The following is a 26,103-nucleotide window of genomic DNA, read 5'->3' as shown; positions in this document are numbered from 1 at the left end:
TTTTGATTATTGTTTTAGAAGCACTTCAGGAATAAAATAAAACCAAAGTAATTGAAGTGAAGTATGGCACTCAGAATGATAGCAGCAACTATGTATAGCTCACGATCACTGATGCGCTTTAATGTTCAATAATCCCCAAAATGTCACAGAAACTGAATATGTCAACGACCCCTACATTATTTTAACGTCCAAACGCAGACTGCAGTTTGTGCCCCTTGATGCCTGATGTAAACATGCAGCTTGTGACACTCCAACGATCAGTGGTGAAGCAGAATTAACGATGATTCATGCGTTTCTGAGCTGAATCAGTCTACAGCTCGCTGCAGAAACATGAATGAGTGTGTTAATCATGCATGGAATGAATGAGTGAAAGGGAGTGATGCCAAATATGAGTTCTAACAAGAAGGAGCAGATCATTCACTTTCTGGGGGGAAATAACAGCCACAACCTAAGAGAGTGGGAGCATACAACAATCACACAATGAGGAACTCTATCTTTAAGACGTTTTGCAGATGCATGGACTTTTGCTTCCTTAAGAAAATACAGAAAAACAATTCAGGGTGACTCAGAGTCAGACATCAGCACATGAGAAAGAAAATGCTAAAGGACAAATGATAAACATATGTAAGCAGATAAGCATTGATTTAAAATGATCATAGTATAAGAAAATTTATAAAAACTAAGAAAGTTTCATCCACTTACCGAATGTCCATTCCGCGTTTTGACTCTTACTTTTGGTATTTTGAAGATATTCCGATGCTCACGCCTTCTTTACTTGTATAAATCTAATGACAAAAAAACCCAAAACGTTGAAGCATCTTCGGATGTCAGTCTAATTGCTAAATTACACACAAAACCTTTGAAAAATCGCTTAAAAGGGCCCCCGTCGTGTGCTTCACTTAGATAAGGCCGCCATCTTGCGGACGTGAAGGGAAACAACACAGACGGCGCGGCTCTTTCTGACGTCATCACGGCGCGCCGAGCTGTCCCGCTGCCGTACCACGTGAGAAAAACATGGAGAGGACTTGTTTTTTCCTCTGACATTTAACTACTTCCAATGTCCATTTTGTAGTTGAATTCGTATGAGCCTGCAATCCGATTGGCTAAATTTAGTTAGCTTTACTCTGCCCGGTTGGCTTTTCGGTTGTTGCGTTAGCTTTTAGCTGCTAACAACATGGACAACACGGAGGAAAGTGCGATTGAGCTCCACGGAGATGAAGAAATTATTGAAGTGATTGACCTAAACGACGTGGAGACTGGTCCTGGTGGGTAATCGACCTGATGTCACATCTGAACTAACCTGAGTCATAAATGACATTTCACTGACATCACCTGTTTCTTCGTGAATTTCCTCTCTCAGATGATTTGGCCGATGACTTGGAGGATGTTGACTTTGAAGATGCTGGAAACGCTGATGATGCTGATGACAACGAAGGCTGGGAGACGGAGGATGAGATGGACGCTGAGGCGGAGCAGGATGACAGCGAGCTCACCTTCTCCAAACACACCGGTAATAAAAGCGTGTGCCCAGTTTGGGCCGTAACAGTCAGACAACCTCAGTTTGCCACAGATTTGATTTGTTTTGTCCAGGCTCGGTGTTTTGTGTGAGTTTGGATCCTGCGACAAACAGCCTGGCTGTAACAGGAGGAGAGGATGACAAGGCTTATGTTTGGAGGGTGAGCGATGGAGAAGTCCTGTTGGAGTGCACAGGTGAGTTCAACAGCAAAAAGAGCAGATCTTGAAGTCGTTTGATCGTCAGTGTCATGACGACTTCCCCTTTTTTCCCTCCACAGGTCACAAAGACTCTGTGACGTGTGCCGTCTTCAGCCACGACTCCTCCCTGGTGGCTTCTGGAGACATGAGCGGCATGATTAAAGTTTGGAAGGTAGAAACCAAAGAGGAAATCTGGTCCTTCGAAGTGGGAGATCTGGAGGTAAAGAGCTCGAGCGGGGAAGATGTACACTTTACAGTCGAATTCAAAAACACTGCATGAGCCTGAACATGTGTCTGTTTTGTTGTTGTTTTTATTGGGACTGAAGGAAAAGTGTGCTCAGGCTGAGAATTTGTGTTCTCACAGTAGAAGGGAGTGATCAGACTGATCTGTCCTTCCTTCACCACAGCTTCTGAGTTGCTGTTTCGCAAGACACACAACCCATAATAATAATAAGACCTGCTCGACTGCCACAGGTAGTACACTGCAGTAGATCAGAGGGATTTGAGGTTGTCTACCCTTTTTCCTCATCAGTGGTTGGAGTGGCATCCCTGTGCTCCTGTGCTGCTGGCAGGAACAGACGACGGGAACGTGTGGATGTGGAAGATCCCAGCAGGAGACTGTAAAACCTTCCCGAGTTCTGCATGTCAGGCCACCAGCGGCAAAGTCCTACCTGATGGTGAGAGATGACAAAAGTCGCACTTACAATCCAGAATAATGTCTTTAGTGGTGATAGTTTCATTTTTCTGATGTGTGTTTGTGTATTTGTCTTCAGGGAAACGGGCCATCGTGGGTTATGAGGATGGGACAGTGCGTGTGTGGGATTTGAAGCAGGGCAACGCCGTCCACATTATTAAAGGTGAATGGCTTTATCCTGCTATTGCCTTTACATTCTGGCATTGACAGATAAAAAAAACACTGCGTCACACACTGATTAGCACATTCAACACGCGTGTCTAAATCTAAATTGGCAACGTTTGGTCTTTGGCAGGTCAGGACGGACATCAGGGAGCCCTGACCTGCCTGGCGTGCAACAAGGACGGTTCTCTGGTGCTAACGGGTTCAGTGGACGGCTGCGCCAAGCTCATCAACACCGCTACAGGCAAGGTGGGAGGAAATACAGGCCTGTGTTTCACATAATATAGGTTATATAGAATCACAGCTCCACTACGATCGTAACAGTAGCACGCTGCTGCCCTGTTGGTTTTGCGTTTGTTTGAAGACAATACTCTGTGTTGTGTGTTAAGGTGGTTGGAGCATTCTCTGTGGACGGAGGAAAAGCTAAAGGATCAAAAGAAGAAGAAGATTCCAACTCCGTCGAATCGGTGGGATTCTGTAACATGTGAGTTGGAAAGCTCAGCAGCTGCCTGGAATCATAAAACTAAACATGAAGCTGAGTGTATGAAATAGATTTGTCTGACCTAATAAACTGGACGGTTTTATATTTCCTTTAAGAACATAAACTCATCTGTCACATATTTTATTTCCTCAAACACTGAAGCGCGTGTGTGTGATTAATAAGTCAGTTTTTTCCAAACTGAGCATCTGTAATGCCTCTCTTTACACACTTTAGTGCACATTATGGATGCGTTGCTCAAATTTCATTAGCTCTTATTCAGGGCAAGAAGAGCAAATGTTTGCTGTGTCATTTCAAAAAGCATAACGCCTTCGCTGTTCCACCATAAATTTTTTCCCTTCCAGCCTGCCTCTCATCGCTGTGGCGTACCTCGACGGGACTCTGGCCATATACGACCTCTCAACGCAGGTCCTGAGGCACAGGTGTCAACACGAGGTGAGCGGCGGCAGCAGGAGGAAGGAGGGTTTGTTTGCACTTGTGTGTTTAGTTTAGCTCCCCATGCATGCCGCTATGCATTCTCACTTGTCTTAACTATATAAACTTTATGGAGGCTTTGCGGTCATATTGCAAATCTCCCAGCAACCACTTCTGGTGGCCTCACAGAGTTAATTCTGCATATACGGACACTTGAGAGATAAAATCCAATTCAGGAACTACGTGGTAGACGAATCTTCATTCAAATCTATAGATGGGGAAACAGAGCAGGCATGTAATCAGTTTTAAAAAAAATCTGGGATTTGTCCATATTTGTCACGCATAACTGCCTTATCCTGCCCTTTTTATCTGTAGCTTCAGTGCAGAGTGCTTAAAAATGGCATGGTGACTGTCAAAAGTGGGTGTAGAGACGGAGACGTCACCTCAGACACCCTCTTTGTGTTCTTCCAGGCCGGTATTGTGCACTTGCAGTGGGAAGACTCGTCCTCTCTGGTGTCCACCTGCAGTTTAGACGGCGCTCTGCGGTTTTGGGACGCTCGTTCTGGGAACATGGTGTCAGAGTACCACGGCCACACTGCAGAGATCCTGGACTTTACCATAAACAGGTACGACAGATCAAACGGAGCACTGGCAGGGATTGTGACGCTTTGCTTTACTTACTTAAGTTTGATTAATTTGTTTGTGCTTTCCATCTCTCTTCTCTCAGGGAGGGGTCTCTCGCAATAACAGCCTCAGGAGACAACCAGGTGAAAGTCTTCTGCCTGCAAAGACCTGACCGGTAGAGCAAACAGGAAGTGAAAAAAACAAAACAAAACAGCAGAGACTTTGGATTAATCACATTTTTAAGTTTCTCCTTCTTGTCAAGATTTGGGAAAAAAAAAATCTTGTGTGGTCCTCCCATCTTATCTGCCCTGCTTTCTGTTTTCATCAGTGCTTCAAAGGAGCTTCACTGGCAACTAATTAAAACATACCCAAAGTCGCTGAGGTCTGGTTTGAATGACAGAGAGCAGAACAACTTTTCTACAAAGGAGTTTCAAGTGGAACTGCTCTCGTTTCTTTTTTAGTCCACTGTTTCTGCAAGAGGCTAAACAAGGTCAGGTCAGTGAGTTAGTCAGGGTAGTTTCTTGTCTTTGACAGCCAACTTAGTGTTCTGGCCTATAAAATATTTTAGGATTAAAAATTTCCTGCTGATCTTTTTTTCCGTAATTGACTTTTTTTCTTACAGTCCCAGTTTTTCCTCTTCAGGGTGTGTGTGGTCTTCCAACTCTCATTAAGTCCAGTTATCTCATGAAGCGTAACTCAAGTGTAAATACAAAACAATAATAGTAATATACCTCCTCTGGGTTACAATTAAAAATCATTTTCAACCAAAAGCTGTGGTGTTTGTAATTTATGTCCGACCTCTATTAATAAAACATTCTGTAAAACGTACTCATTTTCTGTGTCATGGGAATTTCCAAGCTGGGAAAAAGATGCAACTCAGTCAGAAAGCTTTCTGAATTGGAGTGGTGCCTTGGATTGTTATTTAAAGTCTGATCTGTTTCATCAGTTATGAGGGAGGAGAAGCGATGAGTCAGGCTGCAGATGACAGGACCCTTTAGGGAATAGATGTTCCCAAAACCAGAGCACAGATGTGATTAAAGATAGAATATTGTGGCCGTGGGAGGGATGAGCACAGTATTCGGGGATGACACGCACCCAAATGTAATCAAAGGATATTAAGTTCCACAAAGAAGGCTGAAGACATTGTGCATATGAGGAATGTGGAGCCCGAAAAGACAAAATTCAATTAACCAAAATCACTTACTTTGAGCTGTGTTCACCTCTGACGTGCTCACATGAATCATTTCTTTGGTGCACGGGTTGACCTTTATTTTGAAATGATGTGGTCAGTGGTGTGTTCCTGTGTCTCATCAGTGAATAAGTAAAAAGCCAATGCTTCATATAAGCGGGAAACACTTGAGCTCACCACGTCAGAGCTTTTATGCACACTGTGCTTCCAACATGGCGAGCATAAAAACAGACCCTTTTATGGTTTGCATGCAGTGCAAAGCAAAAACGCACAACAATAAGTACGCAGCAGTGCAGCTGTGTACTATCACTGGCATCAACAGATAGGGGACTCAAAGGTGAGCAGCCGCAGCTTTGATTAATTACCAAAGACCAGACCTGACCAAACCGATTTAACAAAGAGGAAACTGCCTGAGGGTTAGTCTAACGTGTGGCTTCCTCCCTCCTCCCCACAAGTCTCAACGCTCCACGACCAAAGCCTCCTCCAGTCCTTAAACTCTATTGTTGTCCTGTTATTTTTTCTGCCCTTTGGCTCCGCTCCTCTCAGCCCTCTGCCACGGTGAGGAAACAAACGCAGATTGGCTTCCTGGACACAAGTGCTTCTTCCTTTCACCTGGTATCTCTGAAGTCATGCACGTGTACGTTAATAACGCACACACACAGTCAGTGAAACGCTTGCACGCAGGGCCTGTCAATCACCCCAACTGACCGTTTTATCATCTATTTCTGACTTCATCGATGGAAATCACAATCAACGTCTTCAGTCGTCCAGTTTCAAACATCCAGCTGGACGGGAGCTCAACCAGCAATCAGCGAAAAGGAACATCTGTCACACCAATGTGCTCGGCCTAGAAGGTCAGGCTACATGGAAACACAGGCTTCACCTTTAGACCTCGACAGGGCTAAAGCCCGATCTATTAAATTTCAGCTCATATTCTCTGAAGGCTACTGTCGACAGATGCCAAACAAATGGGCCGAGCTGAGAGAGGCAGGAGCCGGTGCCAAGTTAAACATGTATGAAGGAAGAGGAGGCAAGTGACAAACACATTAACAAAACATCTGTTTCAGAACAACACAGACATAGAAAACCTTTTGTGCAGCTTTTCCAGAGATCAGAGGAGAGTTAAATATCACGATGGAGGTAACAGCTTTGTGAATGACTGAGTTATTTTACAAAATGACAAACTCATTTTGCGATAAAAGCAGACGTTCTGGATAAATTGTAGATAAGGCTGGATCATGTTAGTTTGACTAGATAATACAAGATGAAGCTATCTTGACGGGACAAGAGGTGGAGATGGAGATGACTCCCTGCACCTTTAATCAGTCACATGTGGAAAATATTCCTGATAAACACAGATTTGCTGTCATACAGGACCTGTTGTTCCCGTAAAGCCGGAAGGCTCCGTCTCCTCCTTTGTAAACGTGAAGATGTTGTGGTTTCGTGTGCAGCCTGTCCTCCCTGCGTAGTGTCTCTCCAGACGCTGTCGGGCTCAGGAACGTTTGTTTAAAACTATTATCTGACCGGAGCTCGTCCATCTCTGGCAGCACCGGGTCTGCTCCAAACTATCAGTGAGGGAGTCTTCCCTCCATCCAACGCTGTGTTTAAATATGAGACATCCATGACAGCTGTTATGAATTCAAACTTACACATATGTTGTTGAGGTACGTTGAGGGCATCAGGGGGCCAAATAAATGGAGCGGCATTTGCTTTTGCCTACTTTGGGAATAGTATGGCTGAAACTCACCTCACAGAAAGTTTCAGAGAGACAACAGCAGAATTATTCAATAAAATCAGAACAACAAAAATATCAGCAAAATATTAGAAAATATAAATAAATATCAAATAAAAGCTAATTCTGTGCTTTTGGAATTAAATTGTTCTATATTTTCAGAACTAATACTCACCATTTCCAGTTTATTTTAGTTTATTTAGTTTATATTAATGTCACTTTTTGGCCATTTTGTTAAAGAACAATGATCCAGCACAGCTATATCTTCTACATGTGTATTATATTTCATCATTCATATCTACTGTAACTTTAACCATCTCCATGGGAAGCTGAAATTATATATTTCAACATTGTAGAAGGCCACTTTTTTGATTATCTGACTGAGCTTTTGGTTTCAGATTATAAATTTCTCCGATAGGCGGTCGACAAAAAGGAGACAAATAACCGAGGACAAGAAGGAGTGCGACAGCACAAGTTACCATTACCCAACAACCTGGCTCAGGAAAAGGCATTCAGAACCGACTTCCTCCTCCTCCTCCTTCACTGGGCACTTCCCCTTTAAAGTATCTGAGATGATCAGCTGCCCGCCAGGCTGCTGGCCATCGTTCAGAGTTTGTGAAACGGCTGCTGGACTGAAAGGACCTGAGAACACAGAAGAAGCTCCTGAGTTTAACTGTGGCGGCTGCACCTCGCGCCTGTGAATATGGCCTGCAGGACAACAGACTCAAAGTCATCACGAGAGTGAAAGAGTTCCCTTCACAAAAGGATACATCTGGACTGTCCGCCCCCAAAAGGTAAAAGTATTTTCGCCCTGATCATGTTTTTGCTTCAAAGAGTTTATCGTAAACAAAAGCCAGCTGCTGATCTACACAATCCTCAGATTACAGGAAACACTATTAGAGGAATTTAAAACGAAGGAAAACTCCTCAAAGATGCGGAGTGGACAAACATTTAAGCTGTTGTGGTTCTGCGTGTTCACCTTTTAAACACAGTATTTGCTTTAACTAAAACAGGACTTTGATACCATAAAAATCCCTTCATTGAGCTTGTTTGCTCACAAACCGGTGTGTGCTTTTTACATGTATATGGATGATGGAAATACTGACGAGTAAAATGACTGCACTTTGAAGATTATGCTGTTTTGAAGAGTTATGGTTGAGGTTGATTGTGAAGAACCTCCAGCGACATAAAAAAGGGAATCATAAAACGGCAGATAATATGTAAGTATGATTCAGTGTGGCTTACAGAGAATCTCTGAACAGTACTCCCCTCACTTTAAACTACTTTAAACAGAATTAAAGGACTTTGTAAAATATAGCAGCTACAAAGGGAGCTGATGAATAATTGAATGTAGAAGAACTGTAAGCCGCAGTTGTTGATGTTGCATTTGTGTTTTGTGGCTCTTCTGCCATGTAAATTTCCCTTTCGTACAAAGAAAGCAATGCAAATAAGTCTGCCGGAGACATAAAGTGGCACGCGTGACTAAAATGATATAGAACCACACAGTTCCTTCATTTGCCTGGATCTGCCCTCATGTTTTTGTCATTGTCATAAAATAAACTTTGGTCACATTGGCTCGACTTCCCTGATCCTTGACTCTGACATGAAGTGACAGTAAATCAATAAAAATCTCCTTCCACCCTCCACTTATGTGAATCTGCTCAGGAAAGAGCTTTACTCCCTTTCTGTCAACAATCAGAGGGTCTCCATTAATTACCAGTGACAGCCACTGTTGACCTCTGAAATCATGACCCAGCTTTGAACTCTCTGGCTCAAAGTTACTTCAACTCATAATGACCTTCTAAAGCTTCCCATAACAGTTACACGGCAAGTTGCTTAAGTCTGAAGCAATTCCATTTCCGGCAAAGCTGTTTAACAATAACATCCACATGATTCACTGTAAATAAGTCCAAATAAAGTCTACCTGTGCTCCACTCACCATATTTCTCCCGCTCTGCAGGGAGGCCGGAGCTTGATGGGAGTGGATTCAGGCTGCAAACGGGAGAAAGTCTCCATACTGCACCTGCGATGGACACCAGCGGCTCTTACACCTTTCTGTCCTGGGAGCAGCTCATCTACACCATCACCATACCGCTGTCGACCTCCATCATCCTCGCCAACCTCGTCATCATCCTGGGCATCGCCTGGAACCGCCAGCTCCACAACACGCCCAACTACTTCTTCCTCAGCCTGCTGGTGGCCGACATGTGCACGGGCGTGGCCTTGCCCTTCATAGCGTTAATGGGCCTGAACCGGGAGTTAAGTTTCAGCTCGTGTTTGGTGGCGCACGTTTTCCCAAATTTCCTTTTCTTGGCGTTCCTGTTCAACCTGGTCATGGTCCACTATGAGCGCTTCATCTGCATCGTCGACCCCCTGCACTACAACACCTTGTGGATGCACCGCAGTTTCCCTCTGACCTTGCTCGTGGTCTGGGTGCCACCGCTTCTGTACGCATGTCTACCTGCTTTCGGGTGGAATAACTGGACAAGCCCAGCCTGGGACGGCTGCTGCCGTGCAAGCAACCAAACACTCAGTCCATTTTCAAACTGTTTAACCAACGGAACCGCCTGCTGCTCCTACAGGCGAGTTTTCCCCAACGCTTTCATCTACTTGGAGGTGTACGGACTCGTCCTCCCAGCTATTCTCACCATCGCTGGCATGACCAGCCGCGTTCTGTGGATCACCCGAGGCCAGATGAAGGAAATTTGTCGCCTGCACCGGGCGGTGGAGCGGGGAAGTCAGGCGTCGGACCAGGAGCAGAGGATGAACCTGCGGTACACTCGCTGCGTGGCGGCCGTGTCGCTGACCTTTCTGGCCTGCTGGGCCCCTTACCTCATCTACATGCACGTCTGCATCGCCTTCCTGATGAGCGACACCAAGTGGAGCTCCACCACTCACATCGTGCTGTCCTGCACCGGCATCGGGAGCATGGCCGTGGTGCCGCTGGTGCTCGGCCTGGCCAACAAACAGTACACAGAACCGGCGTCCAAGCTTCTCCAGAAGCTCAGGGACAGATGGAGGTGGCGGATGCAGGAATCAGAGGGAACGGCTATCTGAGCAAACACTGATGACCCTGAACATGTTCATCTCCACCCTTCTACGTCTGAGGATAAATCTGCTGAGGCAGATGAATTCAATTGTTTCATTGATCAGCCAGATCAGGAGGAAATTTTGCTTTACAACCACTTTGCTGAGTTTTGTCCTTTCCCATTAGGAACTAAAGTCTAAATAATACAATAAATGGTTTAATACACCAAAATGTAGCTCAGACACATACGTCTGCCTGCACATTGATACAACCAGAAGCTTTTCTCCTGTAATGTTTACTCCTACTGCCCTTCCCGCTGTTTGTCTCTATACTGGTATGCAAACTGAAGAGGGATGCATCCGCAGCAAGTAATACATCTACGACACGAGATTAGGTCTGCAGCTCGCCTTTCATTTTAGGACTTTGAAGTCTCTGCCATGTGAAGATGGAACATGAGAAGAATGTTCAGAGCAGCACTACATGTCTTACTGGCTGTAAAACGCCATCGAAGGCAAATGAGGTTTTTATTTGAAACTTGAATAAACAAATGTCATTTGTGTCCCCCAAACAAAATGTGCTTTTAAATGTGTGCCTACAGTATGTGGGTGGGAAGGAGACAGGCGGTAAATGAGCTGAGGAAGAAAAGGCAGACATTAATCAAATTAAAGGGTAAACAAGGTCTGAACTACGGCGGGATATTAGGAGATATGAGATATCATCACGGGGTCAGGGTACACCGTCTGCACGTCTTGTGTTTGTGTAACCACGTAACAGCATCTTTCCCACAACAGGACAGCGTGAACATGTGTCAGGAGGACAGATGGGAACGAGGAGGGCAAAGGGAGGCTGCAGATCCCAGATCAAACAGAAGACCAACACAAACTTCCTACAATTCTGGTGACCTTTTTGGTTGTGCTGCTTTATAAAGTATTTTCCTCTCCCGTCTCGAACTTTCCTCATGAATAAATTAACATATTTACAACACAAACCAGCACTAGTGACGTGCAGACAAGTAGTCTTTATTTAAAAGTGCCTTTTCCACACAGATTATGAAGAGTTGCATTTAGTTTTCACCCCAGATCCACGTTTACGTCACCTGAATGTAACTTCCAGGACAACATTGTCGGTGCGTGTCCAACAACATGTACACTGCCAGCACACACAAACAGACCCTCAAAAGTAGGACACAAAAAAAAGGGCAACAAAAGCTGTGAAACACTAACAGACACAACATCAGAAAACCTTTAAAAGAAAACAAAACTACATCCTCAGCTTAAAACAACACAAACCATTCAACCTGCCAAGGAGCACACAGACAGATTCAGGATTGCATCAATTCACATTTTGTGGATATGATGTGAGGCAGCGACGCGCACTCAGTCAGTGTAATGGGTGGTTTCAGACACGACTCTACCTGCCTCCACTTCCACCCGGATCAGCAGGCAGTTCTTGAGGGTGGGGAGATCCGACAGGATGACGGCGCATTCTGGAGATGGAGGCTCTAGTTGGTGCTGCTTAGGTGGCGGATGAACGTCTGCGTGCAAGCAAGGACTTGGATTGGTTGGTTTGTTTTAAAAGGCTGAGCAAAAGAGAGGAATGAGTTAGAGCGTATGAAGTTGAGGCGCTTTCTATCATGACTGTGCCCTTTTCACTTTTTCTACTTTAATCTAAATATTTTAAACTTCAAGTCTAGATTTAGTGAAGAAAAGAAAAGTGCAAGCATACAAGAAGTTAGAAACCTTCATTTTAATTGGTTGGTTGGTTAGTTAGTTCTATGGCTGTTGATTTGAGGAAAAACAAGAGAAATGTCTTCACCTGAGTTGCACATGATGTCGTTCATCCTTCAGAGAGAGCAGAGATCATTTTTAGGGATTAATGAAATGCATACATAAAATATCAGCTTGTAGATGTTGATCTTCTCATACCTCTCCTCCTCGCCCTCCAGCAGCTTGTGGTAGGTGGCGATCTCGATGTCCAAGGCCAACTTGAGGTTCATCAGGTCCTGGTGCTCCCGGATCTGTCCAGCCAAGTCCTGTTTGGCCTTTCTCAAGGCCTCCTCCAGCTTGGCGATGTCCTCCCGGGCCTGCTGCAGCTTGTCGTCGCCCTGAGACTGAGCTTCAGTGATCTCCTTCTTCAGGGACTCCTCCTGCAGAGGAAGAAAAGCTCAGACTGGTCTCACATTGAGGGGCCTGCAGATCTTTGAACGTGAATCTGTGTGATCCAACCTTCCTGAGGAGAGCCGCCATGTCACCGTTGAGCCGTTGGATGAGTCGCACCATGTCTGAGATGTTCCTCTTTAAATCACGCACTTCCTGCTCACGTTGTCCTGCAGTTAAGGCCAAGGCGTCGATCTGAAGGGGGGGGGGAGATAAATAAAAAAATAAATATGTGAATGATGTTGAACAGGAGGTGGCCGTTTAAGTCTGAGTGAAGAAATCCTGAATCCACTCTGCTGGATTACAGAGATACTCAGCTCTTTAGTATTTACTTATTTATCTGGATTCTTGAACTGGTTTTAATCCTCCTCACCTTTCTCTGGTTCCACTGCTCCACTTCCTCCCTGGAGCGGGTGGCCATCGTGGCGTACTGATTCTTGACGCTTTGGATGATTTCCTCCATGTCCAGAGTCCGTTTGCTGCTGTCAGGTATGATCACAGTCCTGTTCTGGACCTGAGACTCCAGCTCCTTGATCTCCTGCAGAGGGCGGCCACGAGCAGAGACTTGACACAGATGCTGAAGTCTGTTACTGCTGTGATGAAAACGCCATCATTACCTCATCATAGCCGACCCTGAGGAAATCCAGCTTTTCCATCAGGTCCTCCAGCTCCAGAGCCAGACTCACCGCCTCCAGGTGACCGTTCACTACATCCTGTTACACAAACACACACCACCTCAGTCAGGCTAACGACAACTCTTCATGATGCTTATGCACGGAGAGCTTGTACCTTTTTGGTGAGGAAAAAACCATTTTCCAGTTCATTTTTCTTTTGCTGCTCATCTTCATACCTTCAACCCATCGAAAAGAAAGATTCATTTAAGCTGATGTGGAAAAGGACACTACAGTGAGTCTCTTTTATTCCATTTAAGACTTGACAGTGACCTCTGCTTGGTGTCCTCCTTCTCCTCCTGGCTCTTCAGCAGCTCGGCATTCAGCTTGTCCTTGTCGGAGAGCAAGCTCTCGATCTGCTGCTCCAGCTCCATCTCCATCTGCCTCACAATGGCGTCGACGTTCCCCTCGTAGTCCTCCTGCTCCTTCAGGATCTTCAGCTTCGTGTCCAGCTTTTTGTTCTCGTTCTCCAGCTGCTTCACCTGAAGTGTGGTGAGGAAAATGACATGAAGGTGATTTATGGTGGTGAGGAGAAGTCAAACAAAGCAGCAGTAAGTCTGAGGAATGTCTTACCTGCAGCTGGGGTTCATTTTGATAATAACAGGTCAGGATGTTTTGCACCCTGAATACACGTTTGTTGCACGAAAACAAAAAAGTAACTGGAGATCTCGACTAACTCCTGAACCCTTCAACCATCTGGAAACAGAATATTTAACCCGAGTCCTGTATGTGTCTAAACTTTTCATGGCTTCAGGTCACAGACCTCAGTCACAACATACCTGCTGCATCATAAAAAGGTTTAATTAGCTTCACTTCCAGCTGAACACTGAAAAGTGACCTTTAATAAATCAACTTCAATGATAAAAGCATTAAAGTTACAAGTAAAATAATTAGATGATGATTGGAATTGTAGTTTTTTTTAATACAATTTTCTTTATTGGATGGAAGTTAATTTGTCTCATTTTATTTGCCCTTTGCAGTTTTAGTGCCATGTAGATATTAGATAAGATTTTTTTTCGTTTTACATTGTTGGTTTTATTCTATTTTCAGTTTAAAAACACTTTGTGGCGTCGCTTTTAATTATTTTTTCTAATTACACACATCCATCATTGAGCAAATAAAGCAGACACTTGCAGAGAGAAGAAAAACATCCACAGACCTTCTCAATCAACCTGATGAACTTGTCATTGAGTCCGACCATTTCGTCCTTCTCTCGGGCTTTGCCGGAGGGGTCCACCTTCCTGGGCGCCTGGCTCCTGGCGGGTCCTGAGCCGACAGGAGAGAAGGACTGGCTGCTGTAGTCTCTGGGTTTGGACATCCTGGAGGTCCGGATCAACACCACCAAGTCTGTGAGCAGTGAGAGTACCTAGGTCTCCGGATTCCCGTATTTAAGGGAGGAGGGACCACCCATTACCTCTCCAAGACGCCGCATGCGGCCAATCAAAAGAGGACAAGTACGATTTTACAGAGAAAAATGTAAATATAGACACGAAATACTCGTATTTCGACCCTGAACCAGTTTTTCCCCGGAGTGGTTCAGGGCACAGGGGCCAATGGCATCTGGGGGCGGACTGTGCGTAAACACCAGGTGAGCTATAAAACCACCTGAGCGCTCCATCCATCAGGTGACTCCCAATCCGGGCTCTCCGCTCTTTCATCCCTTCTCAGCTATGCCTCTAAACACCTCAGCCAGCATGTTCGGTGGAGCCGGTGGAAGGGGCTCCAGAGCCTCCGTGGCCAGCCTGGAGGGGCTGCGCAACGTGCTGCGCAACGAGCCGCGCAACGAGCCGCGCAACTACTCCGCTCCCCTCACGCCATCTGCTGCGTCCCCCGCAGACTCCAGCGCCGCTCCTCCGCCCCCCGCCGATGACAAGCACCTTCTGCAGGGTCTGAACGGCCGGCTGTCCAGCTACCTGGACCGGGTGAAGCAGCTCAAGGAGGAAAACGACCACCTGGAGAAAGAGATCGATGAGATTCTGTCCAAGAGGAAAGCTCCTGAGGGCCGCGACTGGGACCAGACTGAGAAACCCCTGGATGACCTCAGGGACAAAGTTTGTCATCATATTTATTTATATTACACATCTTGTTTGACATGTCACACCATTATTTTTATTATATATATTTTTTTTCTCCTCAGATCAAAGACATCACCATGGACAATGCCAAGCTGATGCTTGATATTGACACCACCAAACTGGCAAACGATGACTTCAAGAACAAGTGAGTTTCATTCAGTCAAGATGCAAACATTTAAAAGAGGCTCGTGAAAATACAACACCATCGTTTGGCATTAGAAGTATCAGAATAATCTCATTCCTGTGGGTCTTTGTTGATCGCTGCTCACAGGCTGAATGATGAGACAAAGGCCCGGAAGGAAGTGGAGAAAGACCTGGAACTCCTGAAGAAGACCATGGAGGACACCAAGCTGAACTGTGAGCAGAAGAAGAAAGAGATCGCGTTGGTGAAGGACGAGCTCGACCGCCTCAAGGAGGAGCACAAAGATGTGAGGCTGGAAATCGACACAGGAAAATAAAAAAAAATGTAATTAAATTAAAGACCTGACTGTATTACTGTGGCTCTTTGCAGGAGGTGGATGGCCTGCTTGTGAAAATCAAGGACTCCGAAGTGAAGGTGGAGATCGATTCCAAAAACTTCAACCTGGACAAGGCCGTCAATAAGATTCGCTACCAGTACAAAGAACTGGCCCAGAAGAACTTGGAGGAGGCTGAGGATTGGTACCAGAGGAAGGTAGGCCGTCAGCTACGATCGCTCGTGTCCTCCGTTTCCTCTGTTCATCTCAACATCTTAACCTGCTTCTCCAGTTTGAGAACATCAAGGCGGTGGAGGCCCAGAACGTGGAGGCGTTGCAGTCTGGCAAAACCGAGCTCCTCGAGCTGCTGAAACAAAAACAAATCATTGAAATTAAGATCCAGGGCTTGAAGAACACGGTAACCATGCACACAGAAACAGCACATTTCCATTAAACAACAAATCTGCAGCATCCGACAGGACATCCCGTTCAGGACTGAGTTTACATCCTAAAACCCTGAAAGCAGTTTCTCTGCCCTGTCAGATCACACCCCCCCAAACATTCCTGACTACCGTGTTATTACACTGTAAACACACCACCAGGCACATTCTTCAACCTTCCGAACACACCTGGACTCTGAGCGTGGCCATGGAAAGATCACAGGTGAAAACTGAGGCCATGATTCATCACGTTCTCCTTTCAGATCCAAAACCTGGAGCAAACGCTGTCGGCCACTCAATTTGAGTCGAGTCAGCAGCTGGCCCCGCTCAACCATGTGATCATGGAGCTGGCGACGGAGCTGGAGAAGGTGAGGATGCAGGTGGAGAACCAGGTGGAGACCAACAATAACCTGCTGTGCGTCAAGATGAAGCTGGAGTCGGAAATCAACGACTACCAGCAGCTGATCAACGGGATGGCCTCTGACGCTGAAAGGTGAGGATGGTCAGACGTATCCATTCATCTTTAATAAACTGCTTGGAATAGAAAATAAAATAGACGGCTGTATTTTGTGGCTTTAGCAGCAGAATATCCCCCACTAGCAGCTTAATAATGTTATATTTGTGTGTTTAAACTGTTCAAATGTCACTGTAAGTATAAAGCCAAAGAGTTTGGAAGAAATAGAATGAACAAACCTGTTTTCCCGTTTGCATGCTCATCCTCTTCTCCTCTGACAGCATGGAATTTTCTGTAGAGGATTCATTGGACGGTGGTAAGTTACAGACCTGCAGACTGGAGAGTACTAAGAAAATTAATGACAGTCACTGAATCATTTTTTAATCTGAACACTCAATCTTTGCGATTTACACTCATTCTGTCAAAAATCAAATCACGCTGACGATAAACTCTAACTCTCTTCTTATGGAAGGAATCAATTAGTGAAATATGCCTGTTGGCTTTCTGGCCAAAAGTGAGATGAGAAGTAGAACGAAGCAGCAGCCAGTTAGCTTCTCTTACTTCAGCAAACTTGAGCCCAGATAGACCGCTGCTCAAGCACGGGACCTTTAGTCCAGAACAGAGGAATTTAACTAGACTTCTTAGAGAAACAGTCAACTAAACCTGTTAAACACGAAACGGAACAGAAACGAAACACACAATAGATCAACTGATCACAAAACAAGAAACAAAGTTTTCTGACAAGTCTTCCAAAGAAAAAGCCAATAAATAAACGGATTTACCTGCAGGACCGGTGAAGCAGCCTCCAGCTTGCCGTGAAATGACTCTGAGCTGTGACCCATCTCCTCTAATCACCTGTAGAAGCAACAGCTGCTCCTCGTTAGGGGTTTACCTGCAGAATCAGAAAGCAGAGTAGCATATTTCCCCCTTTCCTGAACTACTCCTCACTAAACTGCATGCATTCAAACCAAATCCTAACACGACACTAAAACTAACGATTTCCACAAGAAAGCAAGTGTGAATGTATAATATGGGCACATTCTGATGCAGGAGCAAGTGCAGATTAAAGGAAAGACAATTTTTGATGAGTGAATCTGTAAAATCTGATCCATCTTCTCCTCCCCAGAAAAAAAGACAACAAATGAGGCAGCCGTCAAAGAGCAGGCCCTGGTGAAGCAAAATGACGCACCCCTGAACAAATCCATGGATGGAGACGTCACCAAGGCCGAGGATGCTGCACCACCCAAAGACCCCACAAAGAATAAAAAACCCAAGAGCAAAACTAAGAAGAGTTCATCCTCTTCCTCCTCATCCTCATCCTCCTCTTCTTCTTCTTCTTCTTCCTCCTCCTCTGACTCTGAGAGTGAGGGCAAAAAGAAGAAGCAAGTTGACACCAAAGCTTGATCTTTAAAAACCTTTTTCCTGCAAAGTATCATATTAAACTTTGTCTTGCTGTTGCTGCCAAACCTGAAATGCCAATATATCGTTTTTTCAAGTGCATCTTCCTCAATAATCAGTGAATAAACACATTTGATTTGAACCAAATATCCTCGTAGTGCTTCGTGTTTTGGGGTTTTTCAACACTCATGTGAACAGCGGTAAAATAATCTATAAAGAAAATTACTGTCATGTTAAACAAAAATAAGGTTCCTTTGAAGCGTTTAAACTCAGACCTATGAACATAAACAAGGAACATGGAACATGCAAATTAAAGTGAACCTCAACAATAGAAGGCTTGAATATGTCATAAAACATTTTTAAGAGCAACTAGAAACAAACAGTTGACACAGAGATGCCTTTGTGTAAGAGTGACTTATTTATTTTTTTCAAATGACAGCGGAATAGACGACATGAAAGCACAGAGAGGGAGTTGTTGAGGGAGTCATTCAGTACATTGATATTTGTGTGGTGAGGGTTGAAGGGCTAGCAAGAGTACCAAATGGAGTAAAAGACATCGTATCAAAATTGTTTTCATATATATATTTATATAGGACTAATAATTCTCTTTCACTATGCAAAGCAAGGAATGCCCTTTTTTCCATTTATCTTGAGCCGTGGCTTTCCCGAAGTAGAGCCAACATTATTTTTTAAAACAAAACCAAAAAAAAAAAAAGAAGTCTGGACACATTTTGGGGGGCTGGGCAGGGGCTTTTAGGGGCATCCTGATGTCCTTTGATGTGGCGTCGAGTCTCAGTGTGGCGCGATTTGGTCGTGTCCACGGATTTGTGATGGTTCAGCTCAGCGGGAGAAAGTCTTTCCACTGAGGATACAAGAAAAGAAGAGTTTGACTCTAAGCACGGGCCGTCGCAACAACAACAACAACAAATCAGCTGCTTTTCTTATATGTAAACAATGCATTCCTGGTAACTGTGCACAGGTTAAATAAGGGGCTGTAGATTGGTATTCAAGGCATGAAACAGATGTTAATCTATTTCTCTGTAAGAAGAATGTTTTGATCCTGTTCGTGAGAAGAGCTCCTGAACATATTTTTGGTTTCACAGACAGGAATATTTCTGTTCACATCGCATCTATTTTCCAGAGTCTCTTTGAGGTTGGAAGACTTTGTCAGAGCTTTTGGCCAAAACCATGACTCCTGTCGCATGTTCATCCCTTCTGAAAACTCAACAAAGATAAGATGACATCTGTGGGGTTGTGGGCTTTTAGTAGTAACACATTAACCACAGAACAAAGACTGGTATAAATTTGCCAAAGTATTAATACAGAACTTCAAGGCTAAAAGCCTATTTGCCGAGTCTTAGGAAGTTTTACAGCTGTTAAAATTCCTGACTCAGTTCCACACCCCTAACAAACACACAAAGATACAGAAACGCAGGATGTCGTTGAGTCATATGGGCAAGATAATGTATCTCAGCAATCAAGCTGGCTGTGCTCTGCGTTGACTTCACATGGCGACCCAGCATTACTTCAAACTGGAACTGTGAAGCTCTTCAGTGTGACTGAAACGTCAGGAGGAGGAGAGCAGCAGCTACTTACGAGATGGTCTTCATCTCCTTTTTCTCAGCGTCGGGCCGAGCGCGGTTCAGCACCTTGAGGAAGTCTGATGTCTTGGCCCTCATGCGTGTGTGAATGTAGGCCTGCCACAGAGACAATGGAAAATCATCATTCCTGAGAAGTGTTTATTCAAACAAGTCCAGTATGTCCAATTACACCTGGATCTAAATCAATACTGAAAACCTGAAGGGCTGCTGAGGGCTGTAGAGCAGGTCCCTCTTGTTATCTCCTACTGAGGAAACGCAGCTTTACCATGATGGGGAATGGAACCAGCTATTACAAGGGAGGACTTTGAGTGGCTGCAGCCTGTCATTAACGCAGAGACTGTCGCCTGTTCACCCACTTCTTCCTTTATACTGACTCAACTATGGATGGAACTCTAAAGCTGTGACTGAGGATACAATTTCTCATGAGGGAACGAAAATATTCCTTAAAATTAAAAACTGAAGATATAACACCCCCCCTCAAAAAAAAAGCAAGGTGATTTAAATGCAGGACATAAATGATTTATTGATGAGCAGCAGCTCGACGGATGAGATGAGCTCACTGAACTGACCTTGGAGCACTTTATGTGGTAGTGCAGGTAGTCCCTGAAGGTGTGGATGAGGTTGATGGTGTTGTCTCTGGCATTGGCATTGGTGTGGCGTGGGAACAGCACTAAAACAACAAAGTCAGAAGAATCATGTAACCAGTGAAGCTGCGTGAGACGGGTAAAAGGAGAGTCAGGAGTGTTTTCACTGCTGACCGAAGGTGATGTATCCGATGTTGTCCCCTACAGCGGCGTCTGTGTCCTTCAGCTCCAGCGGCGGCTCCCTGTGGCTGAACAGGACCTGCGGGGCCGTGTGGCTGGCTCGCCGACCCTCTTTGAACTCCTACGCACAGACAGTATGAAAGTACAGTGGCAGTTTGGTAACAAGTCCAAAAAGAAAAGGCTGACTTCTACTGCATCTTTCCATCTTCGCGAACCTGCATGAAGACTTTGCCGATGATGACATCGTCGTCATCTTTGAACACTGTGCTGAACACAACCGTCACTCTGTCCTTCTTGGCCTCCACATACCTGTGAAGAAACAACATGCCCAACATGTCAGAGGAATGAGGATTACTATAAAAATGTTTGTCCAAAAATGTGTTTTGACATGCAGAGTAGAATCCAAACCAATTTTGTCCGGCCTTCAAGCTTGGACTGGCCCCATTAAATTCAAGCAGATAAAAACTTTTAATTTATTTACAGTATGAAACTAAAACCTACATGGATTCGTCGTCTCTGTAGTGGACCACAGCCCTACTCTCGCCCTCTTTGCCCTCTTCCTGGAACTTGAAGTACTTTTCAAACACTGAGGCGAAGCAGTTCCTCTTCAGCATGCCCGCCTGGTGGACAGCCTCATCTTTGTTAGCCGGCAGCGCGTCCAGGTCATAGAGGAGCGACACATTGTAGCCTGGCAGGAAGAAGAGAAGTGATGAAGGTTCCACACAGAAGTCAGCCACCACTTCTAATTTAACATTTTACTCTTCAAGGAAACAAACCAACAAACACTGGGGGGAAGAAATATCCGTGAAAACTTACCAGACTCTGGTGACACCAGGAAATTCCCATAGACCCTCTTAAGTAGCTGAAATGAAAATGTTTTGTATTTTTTTTAATTCACAAAACACTTCTGTGATTTTTATTTTATTTTATTTTTAATATTTTAAAAATTACTGCGTTAAGATGCCGCTGGAATAGAAAAAGGAGACCGATGACTTGCATATTTTATTTTGATGACCAAAAGTGTATCACAAATACATTCAAAGAGAACCTTTGCGTGACAAAATTGCTAAGATTTTAGTGATAAACTGTTGGAATGCTCAGAATTAGCAGGTTGCTTAAGAGAAGAAAGGCAACAAAAACAGCTTAAACTTGCCACACAACAAAATGTAAGTTTTGTATGTTCACATGGTGAATCATCTGGAGCTAATTAAAGAGATCACACTGACAACAGACACTTCATAATGGCCGCCTGTCACTGTGGAATGAACTGAGGTCGACTTTGCAAGAATGTTCAAATAAAACTTGAGGAATGGAAAAGTTACATTTATTAGTACACTCAGTTCTCCTAATAATAACCTCTGCAGTATCAAACCAAACATGCTGACACTCAGTAGCTGAATGTGACACCTCTGAATGGTTTACTTGTTCTTCTGCTCGAGTTTTAGGGAACAATGAGGGACGCTGGACGGCAGCCAAGACACACACACACACACACACAGACAGACACACACACACACACAGGGGCTGCAGCTCACAGTCAGCACTTCCTCGCCTGGGGTGAGCTGCATTAACTCACTTCCTGTTTCTGTCAGAAGCCTCAGAGTCTTGCTTACTTCCTTACATGGCAACAGAGCCCTTACGGTAGAGGTAATAATGACCTCATTCTACTTTAATTTAAGCAATTGACACCAAAATCTGACGCCACTGTCAGATTTTGGGGTGTTTGAACAGCTCACATGCTGGGCTGAAGTTTATCACTGCATGAGTCAAAGCAAGCCATGAAACTACTAACTTCTAACCCCTCAGAAAATCACGGGTTTATTTTAAATCCTGAGGAACAATGTGACAAAAAGTCACAACTATATTTTTAAACTGGTTTAAATGCAAGGAAGATTTCAGCTCTGAAGAAACAGCAAAATGCACCCTGCCTGATTTTTACTGAGAAAATTGTGTATGCACTTGAAAGGCCCAATTCTATTTGATTTTTTTTTTAATTACTTGTGTTTTTGTCAATGTTCCTTCTTATGTTTTCCTTACCTCATCAGCTCCATGTTCCTGCAGCTCTTTGTAGAACTTCAGGGAGATGCTGACCATCACTTTGGTCTTGTCCCCATTCGGGTTGGAGATATGGTACAAGACGCCATCGAAATCTACAGCAGAAAGCAACATTAGGTGGTTTACAACAGACAAATCTTTCAATTTTGAATTCCTTCTGAGCATTGAAGATGTAACAATCTACTAGAATAATGATAACTTCATGCACCAGCAAATTTTGCACCTGGACATGTATCGTCTTAATAGGTAACCTCTGTTGTTGCTGGAAAATACAATTAATTCGGTCAGTTTCACAAGTGAGGATTAACAGTTTGTGTCTTTCAGCAGTAAATTACTGGCAGGGTGGAACATGTGCAATTGATAAATTGCATCACAGGAAAATTACTCAGGAGAAGAAAGCAGCAAGAAGCACAGCTAAAAATCACTTTCACCCACCACTAACAGCTAAAACACTTTGTTATCCAAAGTGCTTAAAAAAATTAGGAACATTTTTTTTAATTGTAAATTAGAAAGTCCATTTGCCACAAAAGTGACTCAAACCACAACAACTTCCAGAATTATTCAACAAAACACACTTGGGTCATTGTGTAAAATACAATAAGCTGCTGGCTTTGCACGTAGACAGCATCATATTACCTACATTTACAACCATGCTGTTTGGTAACTGTGTGATTAGAGATAAACAAAGGCTTTCAAGGAACCTACACACAGTATACAGCAAGCTGTTGCATAAGATGTCACGCTATCTCACCTGCAAACGTCACATCGACCGCTTCTGGTTTGGTTCTGCAAGAGTTGGAACAAGAGAAAGGCAAAGGTTTAGAGAACAGCCAGAGTTTGTTAACTTTGTTAAGCCCACCAATTTACTTCACTTGATGGCTGAATATCAAAACCAACCCAAGAGCTGCAGAACTGAAACTATTTTGATTGTTGGTTTTATTCATATTTATTCCAGCAACAATAATTAAAACGCTCCATTACATTTCAAAGATTAATTGTTAAACAAATAAAATCCACCTCTTGAAACACCTTTTTAAAACGAGCTCAGGCTGTCTGGGGGATGTACAGTGGAAATCTAACTCTTGGTGGATGCTGCAGGAACTTGTCCAGCCTCAGCTGTGCAGACTTGACTCAGCTTGAATATGGGAATGCGGAAGCTGGACATACAGGAGGGGGGTTATTGTTGGCTCACAAGCAGATGATGTTTTCTTCAATGCAAAGCAAATACTTTGCATTTGAAGAGAGAAAACACTGAGTTCAGCCTGATATAAATATCCTCATCATGGATGATCGTGGTCGATCGCGGAAACGTCATAGACAACCCCTTATTTAATAAATTAGCTAAACATTAGCAATCATATTTTTAAAAATATATATTTTATACAACATGAAAAAGGTGATCCTCTGCAAAAAAGAAGCTGAATGGTTTTTGTGATTTTACTCCAAATCAATCTGAGGTGACATTTCTGGGTCCAACACCGGCCGGCCAGACACACCCCAGCTTCGGGTGAACCAGAAACAGCGTCTCCTTTAGCGAGCAAAGCTTTGTGTACTGCTTTATTCTTTGATTTTCTGCCTTTCCCCTCCTCACATCTATATTAAAACAGCAAAAAGAGCCCCCATTTTTCAAGCTGCTACCGTTTAAAACAGCCGTCATCTTGAGTGGAAGGCTAGCGCAGGGGGAAGCTAGCCGTCGTTAGCATTGCTAGCCAGGTGCAACAACGTTAGCTCACCCGTTGGATGCGGCGTCGAACTTCAACGTCAGCGTCTCCTCTATAATGCGGTTATTGATTTCTAACAGGATCATTGCAGCGGGGAAAAGAAAAAGGGGGGACTGGTGAGATGGAGCTATGAGGTGGGATGAACCTCTTTGTGTCAATTTCTGCTAAAAAGTAGATTTTTTTTTTTCCTCCCTTGACAGACTAAGCCGTTTCCGCCGAGGCTCCTTCCGCCTATCACTTCCGCGTATTTTACACTCAGGACCCCGACCAGAGGAGGAGGTCCGCGATGTTGCCTGCCGCAAACTGTTGCCATAAAATATTTCCTGAAGCTACTTTTATTTATTATTTATATTGTATGCTATTTTATACCTTTTATCCGATACAGTTAAGCTCAGATGCTCTGCTCCAGGGCCCTCCAAAGCCTTCATTTTATTCTAATCTCATCTATATGATTTATTGCAGATTTTATGAGTGAATTTACAATGAATTGGAAATTAAATGATTTAGTATGATTTTTTTTCTCAGCTTCCAAATTTCATACTGTTCATAAAGATTTTTTTCTTAGGCTTTCACGACAGTGCATTTAGTATATTTAGGCTTTGTGCCGAAGAAAACAAAGCACATTAAGTTTCAGAAGATGGATATCTTTGATCTTAGATGGATTTTTTTTAAATATATGTATTCTTGGATATTCTATTGCTGGCAAAAAATAAAAAATACATTTTTTTTTATTCGACGTGGATTCAACTTGATGATGATTTTGTACTGTGTTATATTATCAGATGTTTCTATTATTTAGTCCACTTCCTTTAGTAATGGAATCCTCAAAATTCAATACTCCCTCTGAAACGCTGAAAAATAGAAACTGAACATTACAATTTTGATGACGGTTTCAATTATTTCAACAAGGCCTCTATTTAAGTTGCTGATTGAGTCTCTTACACTTGATTATATAAAATTGATGTCTGGATATATTTGAAAACTATGTGTTTCGCATGTAAAACAAGAAAAACAAGCAGCAGCAAAGTGCTAGTGGGCGTCACAGAAAATACAGGCATTAGTCTAATTACAAGGTACATTTATTCTGTCATCAGTAGATGCTGTCAGTGTTAACACGAAAGAAGATGGTTTTGTGGTCCATTCACTGATTGGTATCATGTATTTTTAAGCTTTTGGTCCAGTTTTTTGTTGAAGAAGCTGAATAATGTAATAATAAAAATGTTAATGAAAGAATACACAGATTGATTAAAATGCTGGCGTATAATAGCTTTCATATTACTGCAGTTTTTAAATTCTTATTCACATTGAGAAGATTAATAGCACTGGCGAAATATATTTTTTTTAAATCCACTATCGAAACAGAAAACTAAAGCTGTGTGGACATCGAGGTGGTGGAAGCAAAAAATGTCATAAGGTTGGTGAGTTGTAAATCTGTGGAGGAGTATCATGGCCAGGCAGGAGAAAAATATGCGAGAGGAGGAAATTTTTTATTTATTTATTTTTTGTTATGCGCTTCGGGAAAAAGTCGAAATGTTCTGAAAGCGCTTGAAATTATTTAAAAGACATCTTAATTATGCAGTTGCAGAACTTCAGAATCGTACCCTTCACGTTGCACTTCAAGGATGCAGCTACGGCCGCTGTCAGTCGCTCTCCCAACACGATTTGATGGACCAGAGGAGAAATTTCGACTCAATTATCGAAACTGTATTTCGACTTTTTTCTTGAAGCGCACAAATAAATAAATAAATATCTTCCTCCTCTCAAACATTTTTCTCCGGCCTGGCTGTGATACTCTTCCATATTAACCAAATCCCAGAGATAGCTTGGAAATGTGCAATGGATTGTTTGAATTTGAAGGAATAATCTCCAGTTTTCAGTGTTAATTACGCCAGGAATGACGGTTTCTTTTTTTTTTTACGGCAGGAAACGAATCCCCTTGTCAAGTGAGCATTTCCAGAGAAGTGGTATCTGATATCTGGTGATTTATATCTGACGCCTGAAGTTGCAAAACAAACACGCAAAGTTTCTGTTTAGTTTGAACATTTCTAAAGACCTGTACAACGAGTTAAATTTTATGATTTTATTTTACTCAAGGTAATTGTTTGATTGTTTTGATTCTTTCCAACTAGCCATCAATAAAAAAAAAAAACAAGCTATTCTAGTTCTTGCACTATCTCACATTCTGATTGATGGAGTAGATTGAAGAGGACTGTTATTAAGGCTTCATATTCTTCCAAATATGCAAAAGTCATGGGGGA

The 26,103-nt window shown here is 43.5% G+C and overlaps 5 protein-coding genes across 6 annotated transcripts; 3 read left to right on the top strand and 2 right to left on the bottom strand.

Moving 5' to 3' along the window:
- The first annotated feature begins 999 nt into the window (after positions 1 to 999).
- Positions 1,000 to 4,923, top strand: aamp (angio-associated, migratory cell protein). The gene is made up of 11 exons (XM_029519742.1): positions 1,000 to 1,265; positions 1,361 to 1,510; positions 1,591 to 1,710; positions 1,794 to 1,933; positions 2,246 to 2,390; positions 2,487 to 2,570; positions 2,703 to 2,818; positions 2,959 to 3,053; positions 3,413 to 3,503; positions 3,954 to 4,108; positions 4,210 to 4,923. Exons 1-11 carry the CDS (start codon positions 1,175 to 1,177, stop codon positions 4,283 to 4,285), a joined length of 1,263 nt encoding a protein of 420 aa, XP_029375602.1. The 5' UTR covers positions 1,000 to 1,174; the 3' UTR covers positions 4,286 to 4,923.
- A 2,725-nt stretch (positions 4,924 to 7,648) lies between these two features.
- gpbar1 (G protein-coupled bile acid receptor 1) lies at positions 7,649 to 10,614 on the top strand. The gene is made up of 2 exons (XM_029521532.1): positions 7,649 to 7,821; positions 8,988 to 10,614. Exon 2 carries the CDS (start codon positions 9,056 to 9,058, stop codon positions 10,082 to 10,084), a length of 1,029 nt encoding a protein of 342 aa, XP_029377392.1. The 5' UTR covers positions 7,649 to 7,821; positions 8,988 to 9,055; the 3' UTR covers positions 10,085 to 10,614.
- Positions 10,615 to 11,066: 452 nt separating this feature from the next.
- On the bottom strand, positions 11,067 to 14,325 carry LOC115054118 (intermediate filament protein ON3-like). 2 transcript variants are annotated; one of them, XM_029519150.1, is made up of 9 exons: positions 14,042 to 14,325; positions 13,156 to 13,364; positions 13,001 to 13,061; positions 12,829 to 12,924; positions 12,585 to 12,749; positions 12,281 to 12,406; positions 11,981 to 12,201; positions 11,871 to 11,896; positions 11,067 to 11,589 (listed from the first exon to the last, which is right to left on the bottom strand). In XM_029519150.1, the coding sequence occupies exons 1-9, from the start codon at positions 14,198 to 14,200 to the stop codon at positions 11,432 to 11,434; spliced, it is 1,221 nt and encodes a 406-aa protein (XP_029375010.1). In that variant the 5' UTR covers positions 14,201 to 14,325; the 3' UTR covers positions 11,067 to 11,431. The 2 variants fall into 2 exon arrangements, with proteins under 2 accessions (XP_029375010.1, XP_029375019.1); XM_029519159.1 differs by having other exon boundaries at positions 11,457 to 11,634; positions 14,042 to 14,324.
- A 127-nt stretch (positions 14,326 to 14,452) lies between these two features.
- LOC115054109 (keratin, type I cytoskeletal 18-like) lies at positions 14,453 to 17,841 on the top strand. The gene is made up of 8 exons (XM_029519138.1): positions 14,453 to 14,933; positions 15,020 to 15,102; positions 15,229 to 15,385; positions 15,469 to 15,630; positions 15,705 to 15,830; positions 16,116 to 16,345; positions 16,588 to 16,622; positions 17,433 to 17,841. The coding sequence occupies exons 1-8, from the start codon at positions 14,553 to 14,555 to the stop codon at positions 17,708 to 17,710; spliced, it is 1,452 nt and encodes a 483-aa protein (XP_029374998.1). The 5' UTR covers positions 14,453 to 14,552; the 3' UTR covers positions 17,711 to 17,841.
- Positions 17,842 to 18,105: 264 nt separating this feature from the next.
- arpc2 (actin related protein 2/3 complex, subunit 2) lies at positions 18,106 to 24,075 on the bottom strand. The gene is made up of 10 exons (XM_029516288.1): positions 23,858 to 24,075; positions 22,876 to 22,910; positions 22,107 to 22,219; positions 20,886 to 20,931; positions 20,571 to 20,757; positions 20,285 to 20,378; positions 20,064 to 20,190; positions 19,875 to 19,975; positions 19,301 to 19,401; positions 18,106 to 18,566 (listed from the first exon to the last, which is right to left on the bottom strand). The coding sequence occupies exons 1-10, from the start codon at positions 23,929 to 23,931 to the stop codon at positions 18,545 to 18,547; spliced, it is 900 nt and encodes a 299-aa protein (XP_029372148.1). The 5' UTR covers positions 23,932 to 24,075; the 3' UTR covers positions 18,106 to 18,544.
- Positions 24,076 to 26,103: the final 2,028 nt, after the last annotated feature.

Source organism: Echeneis naucrates, chromosome 2, assembly GCF_900963305.1.
Source record: "Echeneis naucrates chromosome 2, fEcheNa1.1, whole genome shotgun sequence".
NCBI lineage: Eukaryota > Metazoa > Chordata > Actinopteri > Carangiformes > Echeneidae > Echeneis > Echeneis naucrates.
This window is presented reverse-complemented; position numbering and strand designations above follow the sequence as displayed.

Bases quoted from the DNA above. Each gene is read 5' to 3' on its own strand.
- aamp (XM_029519742.1), top strand. From the start codon at position 1,175: ATGGACAACACGGAGGAAAGTGCGATTGAGCTCCACGGAGATGAAGAA. The intron at 1,711-1,793 runs GTGAGTTCAACA...TTCCCTCCACAG, and splicing joins AGTCCTGTTGGAGTGCACAG to GTCACAAAGACTCTGTGACG. The intron at 1,934-2,245 runs GTAAAGAGCTCG...TTTCCTCATCAG, and splicing joins TCGAAGTGGGAGATCTGGAG to TGGTTGGAGTGGCATCCCTG.
- gpbar1 (XM_029521532.1), top strand. From the start codon at position 9,056: ATGGACACCAGCGGCTCTTACACCTTTCTGTCCTGGGAGCAGCTCATC.
- LOC115054118 (XM_029519150.1), bottom strand. From the start codon at position 14,200: ATGTCCAAACCCAGAGACTACAGCAGCCAGTCCTTCTCTCCTGTCGGC. The intron at 12,750-12,828 runs GTAATGATGGCG...CGCCCTCTGCAG, and splicing joins TCAGGGTCGGCTATGATGAG to GAGATCAAGGAGCTGGAGTC. The intron at 11,897-11,980 runs GTATGAGAAGAT...CTCTCTCTGAAG, and splicing joins CTGGAGGGCGAGGAGGAGAG to GATGAACGACATCATGTGCA.
- LOC115054109 (XM_029519138.1), top strand. From the start codon at position 14,553: ATGCCTCTAAACACCTCAGCCAGCATGTTCGGTGGAGCCGGTGGAAGG. The intron at 16,346-16,587 runs GTGAGGATGGTC...CTCCTCTGACAG, and splicing joins ATGGCCTCTGACGCTGAAAG to CATGGAATTTTCTGTAGAGG. The intron at 16,623-17,432 runs GTAAGTTACAGA...TCTCCTCCCCAG, and splicing joins AGAGGATTCATTGGACGGTG to AAAAAAAGACAACAAATGAG.
- arpc2 (XM_029516288.1), bottom strand. From the start codon at position 23,931: ATGATCCTGTTAGAAATCAATAACCGCATTATAGAGGAGACGCTGACG. The intron at 20,932-22,106 runs GTAAGGAAAACA...TTTTCATTTCAG, and splicing joins AGGAACATGGAGCTGATGAG to CTACTTAAGAGGGTCTATGG. The intron at 20,191-20,284 runs GTTCGCGAAGAT...GTCTGTGCGTAG, and splicing joins TCGGCAAAGTCTTCATGCAG to GAGTTCAAAGAGGGTCGGCG.